This window comes from Ostrea edulis, chromosome 7 (assembly GCF_947568905.1).
Source record: "Ostrea edulis chromosome 7, xbOstEdul1.1, whole genome shotgun sequence".
In the NCBI taxonomy this organism is placed as follows: domain Eukaryota; kingdom Metazoa; phylum Mollusca; class Bivalvia; order Ostreida; family Ostreidae; genus Ostrea; species Ostrea edulis.
The window spans coordinates 2,501,547-2,524,209 of record NC_079170.1 but is presented as its reverse complement, the minus strand read 5'-3'; the positions used below and the strand labels follow the sequence as shown (position 1 = coordinate 2,524,209).

The 22,663-nt window shown below is 36.7% G+C and overlaps 1 protein-coding gene and 1 long non-coding RNA gene across 2 annotated transcripts; one reads left to right on the top strand and one right to left on the bottom strand.

The window, feature by feature from the left end:
* Positions 1 to 3,867: 3,867 nt before the first annotated feature.
* On the bottom strand, positions 3,868 to 20,207 carry LOC125655697 (uncharacterized). The gene is made up of 7 exons (XR_008796466.1): positions 20,133 to 20,207; positions 17,514 to 17,654; positions 16,209 to 16,351; positions 14,570 to 14,698; positions 12,344 to 12,447; positions 7,963 to 8,092; positions 3,868 to 7,465 (listed from the first exon to the last, which is right to left on the bottom strand). It is a non-coding gene; the product is annotated as an uncharacterized LOC125655697 (long non-coding RNA).
* LOC130047637 (uncharacterized) lies at positions 5,459 to 7,932 on the top strand. Its single transcript, XM_056143015.1, has 2 exons — positions 5,459 to 5,518; positions 5,776 to 7,932. The coding sequence occupies exon 2, from the start codon at positions 5,806 to 5,808 to the stop codon at positions 7,492 to 7,494; it is 1,689 nt and encodes a 562-aa protein (XP_055998990.1). The 5' UTR covers positions 5,459 to 5,518; positions 5,776 to 5,805; the 3' UTR covers positions 7,495 to 7,932.
* Positions 20,208 to 22,663: the final 2,456 nt, after the last annotated feature.

Here is a 22,663-nt window from a genome sequence, read left to right as displayed (position 1 = left end):
AAACAACACGTATAGTCACGCTAACGCAACTATACACAACATGCGGTCGTTTAACGTGACTGTAAACAATACGCAGGTAATCGCACTAAAATTGTCACGCATAGTCAGGCTAACACACAAACACATTCCGTTAAACGTAATTAAAATCCTTAAAACAGTCCTGCCAAAAATATCATGTCGTTGATCTAACAATAGCATAAAACAAAACACTGTCACGCTAACGGAACTACATACAACGCGATATGTGGCTATTAAAATAAAGTTTCATAGTATTTTCGAAGTAGCGCCTATATGTACAGTGAAACTTCTCCAAACCGGCCCCTCAGAATACCGGTTCTCCCTGAATATCGGCCGATTTTCAAAGTCCCGGCAGAAATCTTAACATTTCCTTACAAAGAAAGTCTTACAAAACCGGCCACCCCTGAAAACCGGACATCGGCCACTTTTTAAAGTACATTTGTTAACAAGCATGTGTAATTTACCCTTAACATACTGGCCACTTTTTGAAGACAAGAAAATCTTGGCCAAAGGTTAATTAAGATCGTCCAGGTGTGCAAATTGACTGACCCACTGGCCAGGTATGAAATTATCCATCGGAGGTGTGAAAAACACTAGTGGCCTCTTCAATTTCTATTGTTTACCTGTGCTGTCAAGCGTGTTAATTGACACCTAGCTAATCCAAGAGACCCTTCCAAATTCTGTACAAAATGTAAAAAACAGTTAGGAAATTATTGAATGAATACCGTATTAAACGCCATATTGCTTCGCCATACTTTCGTATGGATATAAGTGGTAGTTAATAAAGAACAAACCCATGACTGTTAATGATAATTATTAAAAGATAGATTAATTTTCTTGGTTTCCTTAGACTTAAAATTCCAAAGAAATATTCAAATTACAATTTCATTTACTACTGTACTTTTTAAAAACGTCTAAACAAAATTGTTAATGACATAAGCGATGAATGTAAACAGAGTTTTTATAGGTAAGAGGAATTCCAATACTAGGCCTCTGTGTTTTCTTTATGTATCCTGTTATAGATTTTCAGTTTAAAATTAGATGATTTCAGCGAGAATATTTCTTGTAATTCATAATTATCTTTAGGTACAAGCGGACTAATTTGATCTCCACCGATAATTGATCATAGATCACCAGATCAAAGTGAACAGTACCTACTTTGTGAATATTGAGATAAAATGTCTATAATTGCTAAATTCTCGGTATACCGGTCATCCCTCTAAACCGGCCGTTTTTTCCGGTCCGAGAGCCGGCCGGTTTAGAGAAGTTTCACTGTATAAAAAAACCCCCATTAAATATTCATATTGATAAAGGTTTCACGAGAATGGACACATTGCGACGATTTTTTTGAAAGCGAACTTAATTCATGCTCACATGCATATACATGTATAATGAAGACTCGTTTTTGACAATTGTTTTATGAAGAAATATTACCCAACGACAATGAAATAATACATAAAAATATGGATGGACATATTGTGATAGTTCGCTTATAGAGTAGGGAAGACATTATTTTGTGTAGGCGGGCATATAGTGACACTTTGAAAAAAAAGTGGGCGGACATATTGTGCAGGCGGACATATAAGGACAGTTTTGTTCAAAATTGGGCGGACATATAGCGAAGGCGGACATATTGAGCAGGCGGACATATTGAGCAGGCGGACATATAGGGACTCAACAGATGTGTATTAAATATATTCAACAAAATACGGTAAATCACCGTAGATGTGATTATCTATGTCTGAAAGCGAAAAAAAAAACTGAACGTGCGTTTCTCGTCTCACACCGGTAGATTCCCACAGAAATAATCAACATGGTGTATACCTAATTGAAGACCTACGGGTAATTGAAGACTTACAGAAGACCTACAAAAACGTGGGCTATATACATCAAAACTAATATGATTTTCTGATTAAGCATGTCTCAAATATAAAATAAACACAAACAATTTTGATAAAAATAAATTTTAAAGTGTATTTATAAAGCTCGGTATGGGGAACATTTTTTTTCTATTAGACGACCTAGTGCACGTAAATATATATCTACAAAGCAGCTGTTCAATTGTTATTCATTTCTTTTATTTTTTAAGATACAATTTTGAAATATTTTTCCATCTTTTAACAAAGAAAATATACAAGAAATGATTATTAATTGAACAGCTGATTTGCAAGTATGACATTTATACGAGTTATCGTTCTTGCGCTAGGTCGTCAAAAGAGAAAAAAAAGTTGCCCCTACCCAGCTTTGAAAATACACTTTAAAACTTATTTTTATCAAACTTTTTTGTTTATATTAGATATTTGAGACATGCTTAATGAGAAAATCATATTAGTTTTGATGTAAATAGCCTATATTTTTGTAAGTCTTCCGTAGGTCTTCAATTACCTGTAGGTCTTCAATTTTTGACACATTTCGAAGAGGCCTCAACGGGGAGTATGATCGGTCGTAATATACCAATACCATTTTCAAATATTTACTATACTTTTCCAACCTAATAAAGCGAGATATTACATTCTTCACTATGAAATATTTACTTACAAGTTATTCCTTTCATGTTTACGAATCTATTTTTGTAGTTGATATATTTATACGCACGTACGTCGCATGTTTAATTTCTTTAAAAAAAAGTACAATCGCCTGTTTCTTACATCATGTATTCATGTGCACTATCTTTAGTTTTTTTTAAACGTATTGAGGGGACTCATTTAAATTACATTGTTATAAGAATGTCAACATGCATGCATGATTTGTCTTTAAAACTTAATGAAGCTGTTCAAAAAGCAAATGAACAAATTTTGAAGATCTCTGTGCGCGGGATTTATTTGCTGTCGGTGTAAGAATAAACAGAAAGTTTGTGATACGCGATGAATCCGCACGCCGTTGATAGCTTCGCGAGCCGACTCAAAAACCAGAATTTGAAAAACTTTGTAACGGCGCTATCTGCTCATTAGAGCGGCGAGTATTATGGTAATCGGAAAGAGGGCTCAGTGTAAAGTTATTCAAGGGAATGCACAAATTATACAAAACTCGCGATGAGCAAAACTTTGTCCAATATAGTCTCCGCAAATATTAATGATAATCTATTCAGTGATAGTGAGAAATTAAATAAGTGTGTCAGGCACTCACTCTTTGAATCTGTCTACATTCAAATAACGGACGGAAAGCGTTTCTTCATCCCCAAATTCGAGGCTTATCGACAATTTTTTTTTAACATACGTATGTCCTAAACTGTGTACCTTGCAGTAAAGCAGAGAAAACTGCAATTGCTGTTGATTTCTGCTGGCGGTCGACATGCGTGTAAATTACTCCGCGAATCTGCAGCTTTTTCTATTTCGACTCTGTTGTTAATACATTTCACGGAAAACTAACAGTTTTTAATTTGCAATTGAATTACAGGCAATAAACATATAAATTGTTTTCTTCAGGGGGAAACGAATGTAAAAACCGAATCGCAAACTCTTTTAAAACAAAGTTTGCGATTCGGTTTTTATATTCATTTCTCCATGAAAAATAAAATAAAATTATATATTCAATCCTATAATGATTTTACACACAAGAGACATTTCCACAAAATATGTCCGGTTTAGGATTGTAAACTTTTTTTTTTTAATTTATAAAGCATTAACCCAATCATCCTGCTCTCCGAGCGATGGGTGTGATATTGTACGTGTTGGTTTCGGAGGATCGTTGGTTTCGCTATTATATATTAACCTCCAAAATACAATAACAAGCATTATATTGTGATTTTTATTCAATAAATCACTGGAAGAATTTTTTTTAATTTTTGCTGTATTTTATTATTTCAACAAAAACTAAAATATTCAGGAAATAAAACTCGAACACGTAATGTAGAGTAACCTCGCATGCGCGAGTGCAACAGAAGTTTAATTATAATATACACATGTACATATACATCTGGAGGCTCATTTTCCCACTCAACTCATTCTACAATAGAAAACAAAATATGTTAACAACATGTACATTGATATACAAAATCATGCGTAACGTGTTTCATGGCATTCTCTCACCAGAGAGCACATTACGCAAGCTTCTCCTGGACGTTAAAATACGGGTAATTTACATGTCCTTTATCTGTACACAGGTGAGCGATTTATTGTAAATGTCTTGCATAACGCTCCCTCTGGTTAGATAACGATTCCATACCCTTACAAACAATTACATGTACTAATAAAAAATGTGAGATGTGAGGTTGTGTGTTTAAAGGTGGAGAAACGTTGAATTTCATTAAATAGGCACATATCATTTTTTTTTTCACAGGGGGGGGGGGGGGGGGCAGCAGGTCGCAGGGAAATAGTAAAAATAAAATAAAAATTGATTCCTCAAAAAATAATAATAATAATAATAATAACCCCGCCTGCCAAATCCTTAATTGATTCATCAACTAAAACGGCCTAAACATTAAATGGGGGAGAGGGGGGTCATCTTTTGATACATGAATTCAATTCAAAGCTTTAACTACTAAATATATATAATGTACTATCAAGAAGAGCATAAACTTAACATTAACATAAGAAGCTGTCAAACACTGAACTTTTATTCTTGTCCCTTAATATGTTTATAAATATATGCATGTTTTATTTTTGATGCTTTGAAGGAAAATATACATAAAAAAGTTAATATCGCAATTTACCGTGCATGAGTAAAATATTTCACAAATGTAGTTAATGGCCCTTTACAAAGCGCCCTGTAATGTAGAACTATAAGCCACAGGTCTTCAGATATGACGATGGAAACAGAGGTCCCGTGTCATGGTGGGCGTTGTCAAAATAAAGAACCCTCACTGTTACGAGTCAAACGGGGACCCACTGAATGACACCCCCCTCTCCTCCCCAGTGTCGCCAAGTTGACCTTGCAAATTTTTCTTTTGTACCTTAAACGCAATATTATTTGTGTGCACAGGGCGTAATTACAATAAGTATAATCAAAGAAAGCAGTTATTCATTGTATACATATTTGGTTTGAAATTTAATGATGCTTTTTATACATATACTCTTGCTTGTAGTATTTTATTTCTTCCTCGTAGTTTTATGCTTTCGTATCTGTATATTCTTGTGTATTCTTGCATGAAAGTTTTCTTTTATTTTGTATTCTTTTGTTAATCTGTGATATGTCTGTGTATATGTGTACATGCATGCTATGTGTCTTTGTCCTTGATATACTTGAATGTGATAGTCGGTTAAAAGCTCTACAGAGCTTGTGTTTGACATGTTGAATGTATATAGTGCCGACTATAAATAAAATTTACTTTACTTTACTTTTATTTGATTGCATTTTATTTTTTGATGAAAGGAAATTCTATCTTCTGACGGAAATGTTGACACAGCTACCCAACGTGATTCAGGTCAAAACAAGTTTTAAAACTATTTACACAATCGATAACCCGTAGAGAGTGTATACAGGCTGACACGCCGCACAGGTATTTAATTCTCAGGACTAGACGGAAGGTCGAAAGAACAGGGAGGCCATGTTGGATTTTAAGGTGAGACAGAATTATATATACGCATTCTGACATTGTAGTGTTAGTAGTATCGATATTTCTGTGATTAATGAGATTGATCTGATCACTTAACCTGTGATCAACGGAATCGATCTGCTCACTTCGTTACTAATTTCATAAAATGTCATTTGAAATATCAAATTTAATGACCACAGTGTTTCATATCATGCTATAATTCTAGCTTCTCAATTGTTTTGACCTGTCAATGTCTCTAATTAAGATTCTTTTTTTATTGACAGTAAAGTTCTCGTGTGATCCCGCCATCAGAAATGCATCCCCGGCGCAGTGTTCAGGAAGTCCTACTGTGTGACCTCTGTGAAACTGTCCCCCTACAGAGTCACTGTGAACTTTGTAACATAAATCTCTGTGTTAACTGTGCAGTAAAGCATCTCTCAGACTCGTCTAAAAGACACAATGTCGTGCCGTTTTTACAGAGAAAGGTTACCCCTAACTACCCAAAATGTCCGAAACACCCCGAAAAACACTGCGAACTTCACTGCGAGGAATGCAACATTCCTGTCTGTTCTACCTGTGTCTCCTCAGGTAAACACAAAGGTCACGATATGTCAGATATCCTGGAAAAACTCAGCGCTAAAACAGAAAGTTTACAAAAAGATCTAAAAGAACTCGAGACAAGAATTTACCCGCGATATGAAGAAATGGCCTCCGATGTGCAAACTAAAAAAGCCGAGTTAGAAACGAAATACGGGAAACTGACCACAATTGCTGACCAACAAGGAGAAATCCTACACCGGGAGATTACCGCCATTGTCAACCGACGGAAATCCGCCATTGCGGAGATGAAAACTAAACATCTGGACGCGCTAAATAAAAACACAGATGAAATCACACAGAAAATGGCGGAACTCAAACAGATCATGTCCGACTTGAAATCAATCCTAAAATCAAATGACGTCTCCTTAACCTCTACTTACAAATCTAGGAATTCCCAATTTAGAACATTACCGCCTAAAGTCCGAGTTACATTACCGAGTTTCTCTCCTCAGAAAATAAACAAAAATCAGCTCAATGAAATGTTTGGTTCTCTGTCGCCATTATCCATTAACACAGAACATGGCGACACATTGAAGTCAGCAGAAGCTGTATCGTCTCCTCCAGTCAAACCACTGCTTGATGAGCCGCGCGTCACCGCCACCATAGACACTGGGTATAAGATTTGGTTTGGCATTTTGAATGGCGGACTATACAGTGTTAGCTGTCTGAGTGAAGATCAAGTCTGGACACGCGGGATAAACAACACCATGAAGCTGCTCAACCTCCAGAGTGAACTACTGACATCAATACAAACCAAGTCAGGGTACACACCAGAGGACATAGCAGTGACACGGGACGGAGATCTTGTTTATATTGACTATTATGATAAAACTGTTAACTTAATTAAGAATAAACAGATACAGACCGTGATCACACTACAGGGGTGGAGACCTCTCTCTGTCTGCTGTACCGCGGGTAACGACCTCCTGGTTACCATGATCAGTGATGACAAACAATACAAAGTCGTGCGTTACTCCGGCTCCACAGAGAAACAAAGCATTCAGTTTGATGATCAGGGTCGTCCTCTCTACTCATCTGGTGTTTATAATAACACTAAATACCTCAGTGAGAACAGGAACCTGGATATCTGTGTGGCTGACTATAGAGCTAGTGCAGTAGTGGTGGTCAATCAGTCAGGAAAACTCCGATTTAGATACACTGGTCATCCCTCTAATACCGAGCAATCATTTACTCCAACCGGCATCACTACAGACAGCCAGAGTCACATCCTGACAGCAGACTATAAGAATCACCGTATCCACATCCTAGATCAGGACGGACAGTTCCTCCGTTACATTCACTGTGATTTAAAGCTTCCATTAGGTTTATGTGTGGACATCAGAGACAACCTCTTTGTGGCTGAGTTACGCACTGCTAAAGTGAAGAAAATCCAATATCTATAAACAGTGTTAATTACACAGCTCTACAGTGTTAATTACACAGCTCTACAGTGTTAATTACATCTACCAACACAGTGTTAATTACATGTCTAATCACAGAGTAAATTACACCACCGTGTTAATTACATCTGCTTGTTAATTACAGTCCTGTGTACATAACAACTCTATGTTAATTACAATCCCGTGTAAAATACAGCCCTGTGTTAATTACAGTCCTGTGTACATTAGGGTTCTGTGTTAATTACAGCCCTGTGTTAATTACAGTCCTGTGTTAATTACAGCACTGTGTTAATTACAGCCCTGTGTACATTACAGTCCCCTGTTTGTGATGTGTAACATGTACTTGTGTTTGTGAGTTTAACAGAACATTATTTTGTTTGTGAATTAATTCAATATGTGTTTGATTTTACAATGTATATATTAGATAAACATGATACAGAGTTCAGTCTTACATTATTACTGAGTACTTACTTAGATTTGTAGTACTGTAACAGAGAGTGACCCCAAACGTCCGGTCTTCATCACAGATCTTCAGATTCAAGGTCACAGTCTTCTGTTTACCATCAATAACATCACACCACTTATCTAAATCTCCACCGTCCTACAAAATAAACAAAGTGTAATCATATCAAACTGAATTGTCAAGGATAGTCTGTGATATATTTCCATGTTTACATAGATGTAAATGTAATGGGAAGGAAAAGAAGATATGGCTGAACCGGTGATCGAATAAAAGACCCTTCGTTCCCACGATATGAAAGGACCAGGGATTGGACCCGATACCCCTGTATTACTAGTCAGGTGCTCTAACCACTGAACTATCCAGATTGATACCAATGGTTTGACTGATTAGGAATCAAACCCGAGACCCCTGTATTTAATTACATATGTAATAGTCAGGTGCTTTAACCTCTGAGATATCCACACCGATATCCACAGTACAAAGGGAACTTTTCCCATTACAATTTGTCTGTTGTTATTAACTTTTCGCATTATGATCTTCTCTGGAAATTCAAGTTTGTTCAAATGAAGGATCAAAGGGGAAATAATCAAGAAAAGGCAAAAATAGGGTGGGATCACTTAAAAATCTTCTCAAGAACCACTGGGCCAGAAAAATTGAGATTTATGTAAAAGTTTCCTGATATGTATCATAGATACAAGTTTGTTAGAACCATGGTCTGCCTGGGGTGGGGTAGGACGTCATCAGGAGATCAAAGTTTTACATGGAGATAGAGAGGAAAAAATCTTCACAAGACTAGAAGGTCATAATTAATCACATCAATATGCAAGCATGCCCAGGTAGTACAGATTCAAGTTTGTTCAAGATGTTGTCCTCGGAGGGGGGGGGGGGAGGACAATAATGGACACAAGTTTTATACGGGGATATATAGGGAAACATTTTTGAAATTCTTCATCTCAACAACAGCACGGTCATGTTTTAAAATAGGTAAACACATTCAGATAGTGCAGGTAATTCACTTAAACAAATCATTTTCAAATGTAGCAGGTGTGCGGATTTAAGTGTTTATTCTCTTGCGACTATATCTGGGGAGGGGGGCATATTGTCCTGTCCTGTATGTCTGCCCCCTACTTTAACATTGCTACATGTGTACTAACTTTTGAATTGTGGGTCATATGGCTCTCATATTTCATATATCGGTATTCTATACAACAAGACCTTCCTGATAGTTTTTAACCCTGTGACCTTAACTGTAATTAGAGTTTGACTTTTTATTAAGAATACCAAACTCAAGCAGTATCTCCTGAACTATTTAAATAAAGCCTTTGGATTTTGCATATAGATTCCTTATGACAGAACCTTACATCTTACACCATTTTCTTTGAGTTTTTAGTCTTGACCTTAAAGTTTGACTTATCTTTCAAAACTTAGGCTGAAACTTGAACCTTCCTGCTCATCACTTTTGAATTGTGAGTGATAGGTCTTTCAATTTTCATATGTGCTTCTTGTGACAAAACATTTTCACGTATCAAAGTTTTTAAACTTGTGACTTCAGAGTTTGACCAACTTTTAAGAAAACCTCATCAAGATCATATCTTTGGAACTATATGACCTGGTGTTTTCATGTTTTGTATATAAAATACGTTATGACAAGACCCTTTGATAAGATGATATTGTGACAAGGCCGTTCCTTTCCTACCTTGTCACAATAAATGACAAGGCCTTTCCTTTCCTACCGATCCCGTGGGGATCCGGGTGGGAATAGGTCCTCAGTACCCCTTGCTTGTCGTAGAAGGCGATTAAATGGGGCGGCAGTGGTGACATCTCCATAAGAGTGAGATATTCTCAAGAGGGACGTTAAACAATATTCAATCAATCCTTTCCTACCAAAGTTGTTGACCTTGTAACCTTAACCTTGATCTTGACCTACTTGTAGAAAAACTTATCTAAGGCAATATTTCCTGAAATATTTAGGTAGGTCTTTCATACTTCATATATAGATTTCTTATGGGAAAACTTTTCATCTCATACCATGACCTTTGACCTTGTATCAAGGTTATGTAGTGCTCATTTTGGGCTATGTTGGGATCACAATATGGGGTTGATTTTTTTTTACATTGAAATAAAGATTGAAAACAAATCTTTTTCAAGAATAAGAGGGTTTATCTTGATTCAGGTGAGCATTGTTGCCTATGAGGCTCTTGTATTTGTGACTGATGAATTACCTTTAAGCATAACATTTTAACTTGGCCTGAGGCTGGTTCCATGTTACTCAGTTGGATACGCACCTGACTATAGATTCTGAGAGCACCTGACTAAAGATTCTGAGAGCACCTGACTAGAGATTCTGAGAGCACCTGACTAGATATTCTGAGAGCACCTGACCAGATATTCTGAGAGCACCTGACCAGATATTCTGAGAGCACCTGACTAGAGATTTTGAAAACACCGGACTAGAGATTCTGAGAGCACTTGACTAGAGTTTATAATAGCACCTGACTAGATATTCTGGGACCCTGGGTTTGACTTCCAATCTAGTCCATTGTATTTTTTATAGCAAACAGCTATGTCTACAAATATTCATGGAAAATTAAGCTGTCCTACAGCAGAAAATAATCCCATACTTGAAAAGTAAGTCTGGATCCTTTAAGGGGTATTTATGTCTCCCCTCTTCCCGGGGGAGAAGTATTATTTTTGTACAAAGTTATAGTGGATCTGAGGGGTGGAGAGTGTAAACTAGTTTGTGTACATATCTCCTCCTATATGGCTTATCGGAGTTCATTATGTTTTTGTTCCTGCCCACGTTTTCTCCTCCATACCATGCTGTACATAAAAGGAGGTTTCATTTGATGCACGTCCACTTTGGGGAGCTGGGGAGTTATTTGTTTTTCATAAAACAACTTCTATTAAACAGGCTTCTACACAACAAATTTCCTGTCATTTCAAATCACGTGATTCAAGATTTCTGAGTCAGCATGAAGAAACCTATCTTTTCCGGTTGATTTGTTTTTGTACAAAGTCCCACTTAAACTTTGATTCCATTATGACCCCATCTTACCCCCCTCCCCCTCCCGCTATAACCATGATTTGAAAATACTTCAATTTTAATACCTTGGGATGCTTGTATATTAGTATGAGTATTCATAACCCTGCTGTCAGAGTTATAAAGATATTCCCTATGCTGTCTGACGTGTTTCATACCGATTGTTAGTTCTTTCTTGGCACACTGATTTTGACTACAGATAACTCAGTTTACAAGATCAGGACATCAGGCTCACGGCGAGTGTGACTGGTCGACAGGGGATGCTTACCCCTTCTAGGCACCTGATACCACCCCTGGTGTGTCCAAGGGTCCGTGTTTGCCCAACTATCTATTTTGTATTGGTTATAGGAGTTATGAGATTGATCACTGTTCATTATCTACGCCTTTCCTATAATCCCTATCTAACACTTTGATTCCCTATTGTGATCTCACCATATCCCCAGGGGCAAAAATTTGAACAAATTTGAATTTGCACTACCTGGAAATGCTTGCACATTAACATATAGTGATCATGACCCTGTTTTTCTTAAGAAGATTTTTAAATATGTATCATATATATCTCCCTTTAAAACTTAGATCCCTTATCCTGGCCCCATTCTACCACCAGAAGCCAAGATTGGGAGAAACTTTAAACTACATTACCTGGGGATAATTGTATATCAAAGTATTCATGGCCCTGCTGTAAGATTATTAAAGATATTCCCTATACATGCCTATGTAAAACTCTGATTCCCTATAGTGGCCTCACCTTACCCCTAGGGACCTTAATTTGAACAAATTTGAATCTGCACTACCTGGGAATAAATGCTTGCATATTGATACGATTTCTATTATGACCCTTTTGTTCCCTGAACATTTTTAATGCTTTATCCCATGCATCACCATGTAAAACTTTGATCCCCCATTGTGACCCCATCTTACCCATTGGTACCATGACTTGAACAAATTTGAATCTACACTATGTCAGGAAGCATTCATATAAATTTCAGCTTTTCTGACCCAGCGGTTCTTAAGATTTTTAAATGACGCCACCCTATTGTTTTCATTATCTCCCCTCTGGAGAGAGCATTCATGACCCTCCATTTTGCACAAACTTGAATTCTCTTTACCCTAGCATGCTTTGAGGCAAGTTTGGGCGATATTAGTCCTGTGATACGTGCTTGAGAATAAGTCGAAGATGTTAAAAGTTTAGGAAGAGACAAATAGACTGATGCTGGACAATAATTGATCAGAATAGCTCACTGTAGCTTTCAGCTCATGTGAGCTAAAAAGGGTTAACACAACATACCCCAGTCACGGCATGAATGAGGCATAAAAATGGAACATTTTGAATAATTTCATAAACAAACCTAACATTTTCTACAGCAATAGAGCTATCCAAGTCTTACAGAATGTCAGAGTCGCAGGACAATTATCCTCGTCAATCAGCCAGACATCTCAAGTAACTGCTACCCTGTAAAATTTATTTCAACGTTAAGGTTTTAAGGTAACCAAAATTACTTCTTCACACCATTACATTATGCTATTAGAACAAGAATGTCTACAAAAAATCCATGTATTCATTCTGAATGCACCAAACTGAGAACAACCCTCAATTTAAAAATATTCATAACACAATATCTAACCTCTGTATACATCAAGTCCTAGGCGACATCAATAAAAAGTTTCTCACACCCTCACCTCCCAACGTAAAGTTCAGAAAATAGTTAGTTCTCTATCCCCACATATCTCAATGTAAAGTTCAGAAAATAGTTCTCCATCCCCTCATATCTCAATGTAAAGTTCAGAAAATAGTTCACCACCCCTCAACTCCCAATGTAAAGTTCAGTATTTGTAAATATGTTTAATACCAAGACCATGAACATGTATGAATAAAGAGTCTTAAAAAGTTTATTGTAATATCAATCTTACTTAACCCTATTTTCCCCATAAATTTTATGGCATCATATTAACAATTTTTACTTAAGGGCAGATTCAACTCAGAATTTAAGAATAAAGGATTGATGAAAAATCAATAGAAAACATTATGTGTTGTTGAATTAGTGTACCTGGTGTCAACAACAAAACATTAACAACAGGTCCATTGACCACACTACTCAACTGAGTCACTTTGGCCCATATTTAAAGATTTTTCCTATATAATAACATGTAACACTTTGATCCCTATTGTGACCCCATCCTACCTCCAGGGTCGATGAATTTTACAAACTTGAATCTGCACTATGTCAGGAAGCTTTCGTGTAAATGTAAAGGGCCAATGGTTCTTTAGAAGATTTTTAAAGAGTTTCCCAATCTATTTGTTTATAAAACTTTGATCCATTATTGTGCCCCCATCCTTCCCATGGATGGGGGGGGGGGGAGCTATAATTTTAACAAACTTGAATTTGCACTATGTCATGAAGCTTTTAGGTAAATGTAAACCTTTTTGGTCCAGTGATTTTTCAAAAGACGATTTTTAAAGATTTTCCCCATACTTAGTTACCTCGGTATATCGCCATTCATTATATCGCCATCCCCACATACCGTCAATGAAATGTGTACAATGGATTTCCATAAACGCTAAAAATTCTATATAACGCCAACCTTGCCTATAGCCACCTGTTTTCAGGTACAAAAGGTCAAACTGCCTTTCTAAATATCCGATAACAATGCCAATGACCAAGGATCAGAAGCCCTAATTATTCATAGTTGGTCTGCTCCGCTGAATCAGAGCGAAACTAAATTTAGTATGTGTCATGAAAACAGGTAAGTACTGGTAACTGCAATAATAACTTGAACATACCGGTACTCAATTAAAATTGTCTTTAAAATTGTCCAGTAGTTTTGCCTACGCATGGAGAAGAAGATTTTTATAGATGGTCAATGTATTTTCACTATTTCTCTATTAACTCCTCTTGGAAAGGGGCATGGTCCTTCATTTGTACAAAGTTGAATCCCTTCACCCAAGAATGCTTTGTGCCAAGTTTTGTTGAAATTGGCCTACTGGTGCTGTAGAAGATGTACATTAATGTGAAAAGTTTATGATGACCCCGACAACAGCGGACAATGTGCACATTTCGGTCAGAAAAGCTCACTTAAGCCTTCGGCTCTGGTGAGCTAAAAATGGATCTAATGTACATAATTTCAGCCCAATAAATTCCAGAATGTTCCCACCGTTTTACCATAATTGGGGTCATTGGCCTGTTGTGTTTGACATTCCCAGGCACCAATGGTCTTATCCTATCCCCTGGAGCCAGAATTAAAAAGTTAATAATAAAATTGAGGAGGGTTTCACACGACTTAAAGAGGTTTCTTCATTTCTACCTCTGTAGTTCTGGAGACGATACTTAAATGATCCCATCCTATCTTTTTTCATTTATTGATTATCCAACCTTTGAAGGTGGGAGTCCCTTCATTTAAACGATTTTTAATCCTTTAACAGTACTAAGTTTGGCTGAAATCGGGCTGTGATTGTAGATAAGTTAAAAAATAAGTTTACAGACAGATGGACAGACAGATGTACAACAGACAAGTGGTGATCAGAAAAGTCCACTAGAGCTTATAGCTCAGGTGAGTTAAAACGATAGAAATTTTACCAGCTCCATTCAAAAGTTTGTCTCCAGAAATGGATCAGAGATGCTAAGAAAACCTCTGTCTTCTTTTAAGAGATACCGGTAAGAACTGCTCCTACTGCAGGGTATCACCATCTCATGAGGACCAGGGAGCTGAAAAACCAAAGTGACAATGAGTGCTGGAATGGCCAGAAATCAGACAGGTAAATGAAAGTTTGAAAAAATTAAAAATCCTCTTGAATTTTGTAAAAGGAAACCAGCTTGTTCTCTTTTAAACAGAAGACTCACTGGCCTTATTGGTCACCTGAACATTGGTTATATGTAACACTAAGACTAGAAAGTCAATAACAATTTTCCTATATTGACCCTGCCTTCGAGCGTGACCTGACAGAGGGGCCATGCATTTTACAATTTTAATTCAGGTTTTTTAAGGTCTTCATTTCGAGGGTCTGGACCTTTCCAATTGGGAAAACTAATGGAATATTTGGTATTGGGAATGGGAACTTATCTCAGCCCCCTACAGACCCTAGAATTCCAGAAATTAGAGGGCTTTTCAAACATCATAAAAAAACATTCAGATGGTTGACCCTCCTAAACACATAATCAAAACAGACAGGTATACAGATGTCACAGGATGAAATAATTCATATTTAACATACTAATATAATTTCATTACGTTACTGATTTCATCGTAAGTCGTTTCATTTCATTCATATTCATGGGGATGAACGCTGATTGGTAGAGAGAAAAGTGTGAAAGGTCAGTATGGTTTGTGTGTAGTTGTGAGTATCTTGTGAGTTGTTTTACTGGTTTGGTGCTATATAAGCAAGATTCGCGCCAATTCCAGAATCTAACCCAGCAACACTCCAGACCCGGACTGAGTGACTTATCATTCACATATTGTCATATCAAAGAAACTAAGTTTTACTACAGTTTCTGTTCTTCCGAGTTTACGGTAAGAGTTTGAATTTACTCTATTGGTAAATATTTATCTATTACATTAATTTATAAATATTTTGTAATCATTATTTTAATATAACTAAAAGTGTGAATGATAGAGTGAGAGAGAACTTAATTACGTGTATTTTACATATTTTTTAGATCATCCTCCAGAATTAGGATATCACAATAAAGAACTTTAGAACCCGAACCACCAGTGTGTTTTGATTTAAATACATGACGGTTACACAGACATTGCTGTACCATAATACGTCCCATCTACAGACGGACATACATACATTGCTGTACCATAATACGTCCCATCTACAGATGGACATACAAACAATGCTGTACGATAATACGTCCCATCTACATTGATACAGGCATTCTTGTACTTTAATACGTCTCATTTAAAGACAGACATTTCTGTACTATAATATATCCCATCTACAGACGGACAAACAGACATTGCCGTATCATAATACGTCCCAACTATACACGGACATACAGACATTCCTGTACTATAATATGGTACAATACAGGTAGCTATAACTCATATCTTTCACTATGAACCACATTGACAACATTCAAACATTTAATATGTAAAAAAAAAACACCATTAACAAGTGTTGTATTATAATTTACATAGTCTAAGGGAGATCACTGTAAAATCTGCCTGCATGCTCTTTACATGATCTAAACTTTTTACATTAAATATGAATACTTCTCTTAGTCTTCTCAGGGCAAATGATGACATCCATTGATTGCTACATCCCATCAATTTTCAATAAAGTGTTCAGTGTCCAACATCAGGCAATGATGGAGTGGTGAGTTAAGAAAATGTCTTCTGCCCATTCATACAAGTCCCTAAAAATTTTCAATGATAAGTTATTGTCAAAATTGAGAATGTAAATAAGGCTGAGATGATTGAGTCACATTTGTTGCCAGCTGGTAAATGTCACATCCCTCAGGAGCCAAGTCCCTACATGTAATTCCTGTTTAAAGCGATGCAATGTACAATAACCCCAGGGTTCGAAATTAATATATATGCCCATCAGTCTGTGACTGGTTAAAAGTCTGGCGGACTGACTGACATTTGTTCTAGTCAGTCCGATGGGACTGGTTAATTTTCTAAAGCATCATTTTGGAAAATATACTTATGAAATTTTATACACACATTTGGCATGCTTCGATCTGTATATCAGACGAATCTGATTCATAAATATAAATCCCACATTTAAGTGTTACAATATTATCTGAGACATATTGAGTTTAATTTCATTTTAATAACATTAATGAAATATGTCTAATTATTTCTGGAAAACTCTGTTGGACTGGTAAAATTTTCTGCGGACTGGTTGAAATTATACCCCATCAGTCCGACTGGACTGGTGACATAAAAAGTTAGCTTCAAGCCCTGTAATCCCCTGTATACATTATGTACTCGGGGTGGGTGGGTGGGTGAGTCATTCTTGCAGCCAGCAACACAGATTGTGTACTCCTTCTAAGGAAGTGTCACCTCAAAGCATGAAAATAATTAAAATGTTGACAAAGAATGAACTTTGCTGAATGCATGGTCACTTACATGGAGAAAATGACAAAACGAAGATGATGTTGACTATTTTAAAAGTGTTAGTTTATATGACAAATAAAACCTCAGACTCATTTTTAAATAGTAGCCTTTAAACATTTAAAGTGTGTAACAAGAAGATTAGATTTATTTCTTTGAGATCATATTAGAAATATTTGTTTTGTTTTCTTAATTATTTGCTAGTAGTTAACATGGTTATTAAGTATAATATATATACTATTTGTTAGTAAGTTTCAATAATGAATGTTTGAAATCTAAGAACTTTTTTTAATGAAAGTGTTTTATTTTATTCAGTCATGAAATTTGAGCTAACCGTTTTCATATCCATTGGGCCAAAGGGGCAGTAAAAGTTCTCAGATGATTCTAAAAAAAAAATAAGTTGATAGCCGGCCAAGTGACCAGGAAGTATACATAATTTAAAATAATGTTGCCCTGTACCTCGTAATGCTTCTCGATAAACTTCTCTGATCGGACTTACAGTGCTGCCCACTCTTCTGATAATGGACCAGACAGTTCCATTCAATGTCTGTGTGCAGAGTAGCAGCTACGATCCCCACCATTAGCTTAGTGGACAACATCCTAGATAAAATATAGTCAATGTGATTCGAATAAAACACATCAACATCTCAGTTCGAAAACATAAACAAGCAAGTCATAATGTAGACTGGATCACGAGCCCGAGACAAAAAAGTAGACATCCCGAGCATCATTCTAATTGTTCAGTTACAAATCATTAGTTTTTCAATTATTCTTTGATAGTAATCTAATTTTAATTTTTACACAGAATGATGCATTTTTAATGGACTGTGCCCCACAACGAAATCCCGCAGGCATAAATAGTGCATTAAGCCTACCCTGGGGTCATGATGTATTGTAAACAAACTTCATTGTGAATCTACAAGACTTGAGTACACATGATAAACTGTTGATGTTGTGCCCCACATCTGAATTCTACAGGTGAAAATAGTGCATCCTCACTACCCTGGGCTCAAGGGTGGTGATGTAAACAAACTATGACTCTACAAGGGTGGTGATGTAAAGAAACTATGATTCTACAAGGGTGGTGATGTAAACAAACTATGACTCTACAAGGGTGGTGATGTAAACAAACTATGACTCTACAAGGGTGGTGATGTAAATAAACTACGACTCTACAAGGGTGGTGATGTAAACAAACTACGACTCTACAAGGGTGGTGATGTCAAGAAACTATGATTCTACAAGGGTGGTGATGTAAACAAACTATGACTCTACAAACCATAAAGATGCTAGAACACATAATTTTGAAGAATTGCATTCATTTGGTCCTTAATTGATTTTCATTAAAAATGTTTAGATTGATCATACGTAATAATTAGAACTCTTTTTTTACCTCATCCTAACCCCAGGGGTCATCTCAACATGAAATAACTAATCTACACATGAAGATGATCATCTGAGTTACAGTGTTATGACCCCATCTTGAACCCAAGAGTCGTGTTGTGCACAAATTTAATGTACAAAATGTTGCTTGCATATATCTATTTATAAAATGAATTTAAATTTGTGGTTGGTAAATAGAAAATTTATCTTAGAAGAAAACACTTTTCCTCTGTGACCTCACGAGTTATGGTATGAACAAACTTGGATGTACACTTCATGAGGATACATGTATATTGATTTCTCTATATATACCAATAACCATTGCAATTCTTCAGAAGATTTACGACAGAGACTTGATGGGCGTTACTGGTCACACGAGCTTTTGTATGTCGTATGTCCATATTTTTGCAGCTCCCATCTGAGATCATTGTCTACAAACTGGAATCTACACTAGTCTACATAAGGATATGGCATTACAACTTAAAGAATTATATGTCATGTGTGAACTTTGAATGTATTTTGAAAGTATTCTTATGTAACACTGTAGTAATTAGGGCTATACGGACCGTGGATATCGGCCTGGATAGATAAGTGGTTAGAGCACCTGACTAGTAATGCAGGGGTCCCGGGTTCGATTCCCAGTCCAGTCAAAGATCTTCTCTCTCCTATACTACAGTTGGTGCCGTTGACCAACCCAGAATTTGCAGGTTGGCCTGCCTGAGGCGAAATGAACTGGAGTTGATATTGGAAAACAATTATAAAAAGAAAAATAATATAATTGATCTTAAGGAGGGAGGAATGTAGTAATTAGGACTATACGGACTGTGGATATCGGTCTGCATAGCTCAGTGGTTAGAGCACCTGACTAGTAATGCAGGGATCCTGGGTTCGATTTCCGGTCCAGCCAAAGATTTTCTCCTCTCTCCTATACTACAATACATTCCTACATTTAAACCTTTAGACTCGTATATTCCCCCACGCTAATGGGTGATGGTCACATTGGTGTACATAAATTTAAATTTCCTATACTCCTTTAATAGTCCTTACTCCTAGAACACACAGGCCAAAATACAAAAAAACATCTTGAACCTTAACATCAAATGACATATTATTATACCCCAGTGGTTCTTGAGAAAAAGATTTTCAATATTATGAATTCTATTTAAATCTTTGAACCCCTTTTAATATTCCATCATTCTCCCTAACAGACAGCCGAGGCCTAAACATGAAGTGGGTTAACTATCCCCCCCCCCCTACACACACACACACAAACACACACACACACACACAATTGGTTGAGTATTTTTTCTCATTTCGAGGTCTTTATCCCCTTTTTGGGTGGCAAAAAGTACACACATAGGTCCCACCCCTTTCAATATTGCTTGGATCCGCCACTGGTGTTAACGCACTCAAAGTTACGTCAGACGAAGTAAAGGTCGACAATCCCATACATTTGTTTTATGTGTAGCGGTCAGCCGCATTCGATCACCGTTGGTCAGTTAGCTCAGTTGGTAGAGCAACTGACTAGAGATTCAGGGGTCCGGGTTCAAATCCCGGTCGCGGTCTGGTCTGTTGCATTTTCTCCCTTCCTGTTACATATGCAACTCACATACATAGATAATTAACAAGACGATATATTCAGTAATATCTAATAGCACTGTACCCGATAGTAATTTTTACTAAGTTAGTAAGTACCTGCAAATATCCCTAAACTGAACTCAGAACTGTTCTTCACGGCGCGGCATCCATTTTTGTTTTCACAGCAAGTGTCTTCTGCTTCATAAAGAAAGACAACTCTGGTAGATTTTTCGTGGCATGAAACGAGCATGGAAAGAGTTGTATTTCTTGAAAACAAAATCATTGGTGAATCCAGAAAATTCTCTCAAAAGGGGAGGTGAATCAAAGACCGCAAAATAGGAGTTGCTAAAAAAAATTGTTGATAATGTTAAAATAAAACCCACCCACTAGATCCGCCACTGTAAAGTATGTAGTGCTCAGCTAAAAATTATCATTACAGAATATCAGCGAATATCTATCATATCTTCCCACTCCACACATTTATTAGATTGTCAGAGTATTTGTAGTGTGAGGGTATTCTATCAGAGTTACTTCCCTTTGTTTAAGGTAGCTCCATCCTCATGTGACTTATGAATATTAATGGATAAAAGTGGAAACACTTCATTAATTTCCACTCAATATAGTTTAATTTGATTAATAACCAAAGAAAATGGATATCTTGCCACCTTTTTAAAGATGTCAGACATACAAAAACAGAAGCATGCATCAACATCAGAAAGTCACACATTTTCGTCAAACAGAATAATAAAAATAGATAAAAACTTGTTGAAGTGACAAAATTTAAATATCAAACAGTTTAAAAAAAAAACCCTGCTAATTCACAAATATGTATAGTGGATATCAGGGAAACCAATGTATAACAGGGATCCAGTAGAGGAAATTCCAGCATAGGATTTATTGCCCTTGACAACATTTTTCAAATCATGAATAATTGTTTATCTAGGGAAAATATAAACTTTTTCAGTGTTGATAGTTTACCAGATTATTTATTATATCCAGTGAATAAAATTCCGCAGACAGATATATTTCTATCATGCAGATTATTCATTAAGATTTTTGCAAAAACCTATGACATCACATGAGGATCGATCTACCTTAAACCCGACCGGGTTTCTTATGCACGTGCCGGGATTGTAACACAGGGGCGGATCCAGCAATTGTGGTTACGCGGAGCGCTAGTTTATGAGGCAGGGGGTCTGGGGGCCGCCTTGTGGCCCCTAATGGGTCCAGAGCACAGCCTTGGTGAGGGCCTACGTGGCGAAGCCTCCCGAAGCTACTGGATTTTACAGATTTTATAGGGCTTGAAATATGTCTCCTATTAAGTCATTTATACTATTTTTTTTTTTTTTATCATTTTCAATAAGGTGAAAATAGTAAAATGACTCAAATTTTAATTGGAAAAAAAATTAAGTTCTCCCAATAAAGTAATTCAAGAAACAAAAAGACTTTGCCATTTATTTCTCCGGGAGTGGAAGAAATTATTGCTTCATTTATTGTTTAGTATATTTTTCTAAACAAGATAGGCCCTACCAATATTTACCTTAGAATTGACAATTTTAGGGGAGGGCGGCTGCGTCCCCCTTAAATCCGCCACTGTAAGACCCGGCCGGTCGGGGATTCTAGAGTGAGTTAACAACTTACTTCAGTACAGTTTAGACGTATTTCGGGGACTGCCAGGGCTAAATTCAATCTAATTAAGATCAGATCCTAGGATACGCTCACAATCGCTACTTACGCAAAGTATACGGGGCGGATCTAAGAAGTCTGATTTTAATTAGATTGAGACTAAATTCGGAATTATACACCTTTTAAATGGTAAATACCACACTTCCCTGGACTTATTATGATACCGTTTCACATCTTGCTAATTAATTTGTAAATACCTGTGATTTTACTAAGAATATATTATTTATTCTTAAACACTGAAACTCTCGTTATTCTTTTTGAACACGGAGATACACGGGAATACTGAATGTCCCGTTACAGTAGATCCACGCCACAATTTTTTACGCTTTGGCTGTAAGGTTGATTTGAACGAACTTTTTTCGCAATACTCAGATACAAAATAAGCCACAGGAAGACATGCATAATTTTATTTGAAACCGTTGAACATAGCCCCCCCCCCCCCCCGGGCTATTTAATTTGTAGATGACAACTGACATGCATACATACATTTTAATACTAAGTCTACCCCGATGCTCGTGCTGTGATTTTGCCATTTAAATGCTTAGAGCGATTTTGTTTTCAAACGTGTAAAATATCTTCAAAAGTGACAAGATTTTTTTTGGCAATAAATCATAATTATGTGAAAATCTGTCTTGTGTGTTAATTTTTCACCTCTTTGTTTATTCAATCAGAGTTCTGTGTAGTGCAGACAGATCTCAAGTACACTAGATTTGACAATAGGTATTTTGGGCCTTCAGAAAATCGATAATACTGCAATTTGTATATTAGATAGTGTCACGGATAACCGTGCTCATATCAATGCGTCCTTCTCGCTGGACAGCTCAGCTCAGTCACAAACAATTTACATATTCTAGCACGGTTATATCCGTGACAGATGGGGGTTTGAAATTTAAGGATGGCATTATCGTCTCGAAAATAAAACCCTCACGTGTTATCATTGAACACGTGGTACACTATTATGC